The 2,102-nt window shown below is 30.5% G+C and overlaps 1 protein-coding gene across 1 annotated transcript; it reads left to right on the top strand.

Moving 5' to 3' along the window:
- Nucleotides 1–201: 201 nt before the first annotated feature.
- Nucleotides 202–1,192, top strand: Tsp_14189 (hypothetical protein; the record flags this gene model as incomplete). Its single annotated transcript, XM_003370344.1, has 2 exons — nt 202–362; nt 882–1,192. Coding segments are annotated over 2 exons (472 nt in total), but the record flags the coding sequence as incomplete, so codon positions are not given.
- Between the last annotated feature and the right edge of the window lie 910 nt (nt 1,193–2,102).

Raw genomic sequence — 2,102 nt, 5'->3', positions numbered from 1 at the left:
TATAAAGTTAATGAAGCGAATGACAGTGCATCTGATGTAACTTATATTACACGACAGTGTGTATGTGTATTAGCTTCTTGCTAAATCATCTGCGTATGAAAGCAGTTCAGTGATTGGCTGCCCCCATCAGAGGTTTTCTAAAATAAACTACATTATGAAATCAGTTAAAAATTTAATATGCATACCCTAATTAACTTTCAGCAGTGTAAATGTGGATTATTTCACATTTGGCATCTATTATTCCAAATTTTCAAATATCAGAATATTAGTGAGCATATTTGTTGTTTTCCATACATGTTGTCTTTGTTCCTCTGTTCAGGATTGTCAGACATATCGAATACTTCGACACCTTATAAGCAAAGGTGAAGATGATGAATTAAAACTATAAAGTGTTGAGTAAAAACGAATTAATGTAAAATATACATACTGTTATTTTTATCTCCGATAGAATTTCCTTGAATATTACGTATTATTTCAAATTTACAAACTTCAGAGAGGAAATTGATTTTATACTTACGTGTTGTCTTTATTCTTTCCAATATCGCAACCCTTCTATCGTTCTCAACACCGGAAAAATACTTGTAGATTAAGGATTAAAGAAGCAGAATACGTTTATAGTATTTGAAAAAGAAACTACTTGATGCATTCAGTTAATGGAAAATATACATACCATTTTGCATTTTCGGTGGGGAATACTTTCGTTTCTTACCTGGAAGGTTATATATTAATGTAAATTTTAATACGAGTGAAACAAAGCTTACATGTTGTCTTTATTCATCTGTCAAAATTAGACGATCTGGAATACTGGAAAAACATTCATATTTAGGAATTTAAAATATTGCGCGAATATTAAAATCAGATGCACTGTCATTCGTCTTCAGTTACATTTTATAATATAACTATTTCACATTTATCTGGTATTATTTACGTACTGGATATAATACAGAGAATTGATCATAAAAATGACATTGTATTGCTTGCATGTTTTCTATGTGCATTTGAATTTGCGTATGTGGATATGGTGATTGTCTATCTTTTGAGGTTTTCTAAGAACGATGTTCCAGTAATGCATGTATTGGTCCATGTTCATATAAAATATCAAATCCAACATTCACTGGGAATTATACTTCTTCATACCGATCACACGTGTATGCAGTATTCAAGTCATGTAAATTCTGGAACTAAAATATAATAATGTAGTCAATTGCTTCAGTGGAGAACTGGAATACGTACTTGTTTGTCAGCAGCATCTATAAAAAACAAAAGTAATATATGGCTAAGAACATTTTCATGTTAGTATAATTAGAGGGGAAAAACCAATTAGTTGGTATTCAGTATATTTGATAAGTCATGCAATGGTAGTCATGCAATATCAAAAGGCATTGCTGAATAACTTACCTCTTCATCATACGTAATTATTCAAGAGTGAAATGGTATTTTAGGACGTTCTGTTACGGCGACTCACATAATAACTGACCAAGAAAACTCGTCATACACTAAATAAGAATAAATTATATGACCGTGGGCTGAAATTTTAAAAGGTTGTGATTGTATGCAAATTTGTCCTTTGTAGAACAACCTTAATTTCAATTAGTAATAAGCCTATGGCATAAACCTATTTCAAAAACTTTATTAGTTTTACTGCTATGACGAAGGGTAGTCAGGGTAAAGAATTTACGTTATTTTAGCTTCACAGCCTAACTTTTGCTTTCTAAAGTTTTTAATGCAAATTGCATTTTGCATATAATTATGAGTGTAAGCAAATTACCCTTCATCATACCAATAAAACTAATAAATTCTTTCAGAAGCTGTGAAACAAAAGATGAAATTCAAGAAACTGAATACAACGCGTAATACATTATATTAACATATAGAATTTTGACTGATAAGTATTATAAGTGGAAAGAACGTAAACGAAAGTTTCCCGCTTTTCTTATTTTATTGCCATTACAATAGCGCATGAAGTAGGGTGTTCAGTGATTACCGAAAAGTATTTGATGTTGGATAAATATCCATAACATATTACTTAGTTACTTTTGAAACAAAATTCTGCATCCATTCAATGATTCATTATATCACATTCATTGCATAATAACTCATTG

The sequence above is a fragment of the Trichinella spiralis genome (genome assembly GCF_000181795.1).
Source record: "Trichinella spiralis strain ISS 195 chromosome Unknown Scfld897, whole genome shotgun sequence".
NCBI lineage: Eukaryota > Metazoa > Nematoda > Enoplea > Trichinellida > Trichinellidae > Trichinella > Trichinella spiralis.
The sequence above is the reverse complement of the archived record's forward strand: the minus strand, read 5'-3'. Positions and strand labels throughout refer to the sequence as shown.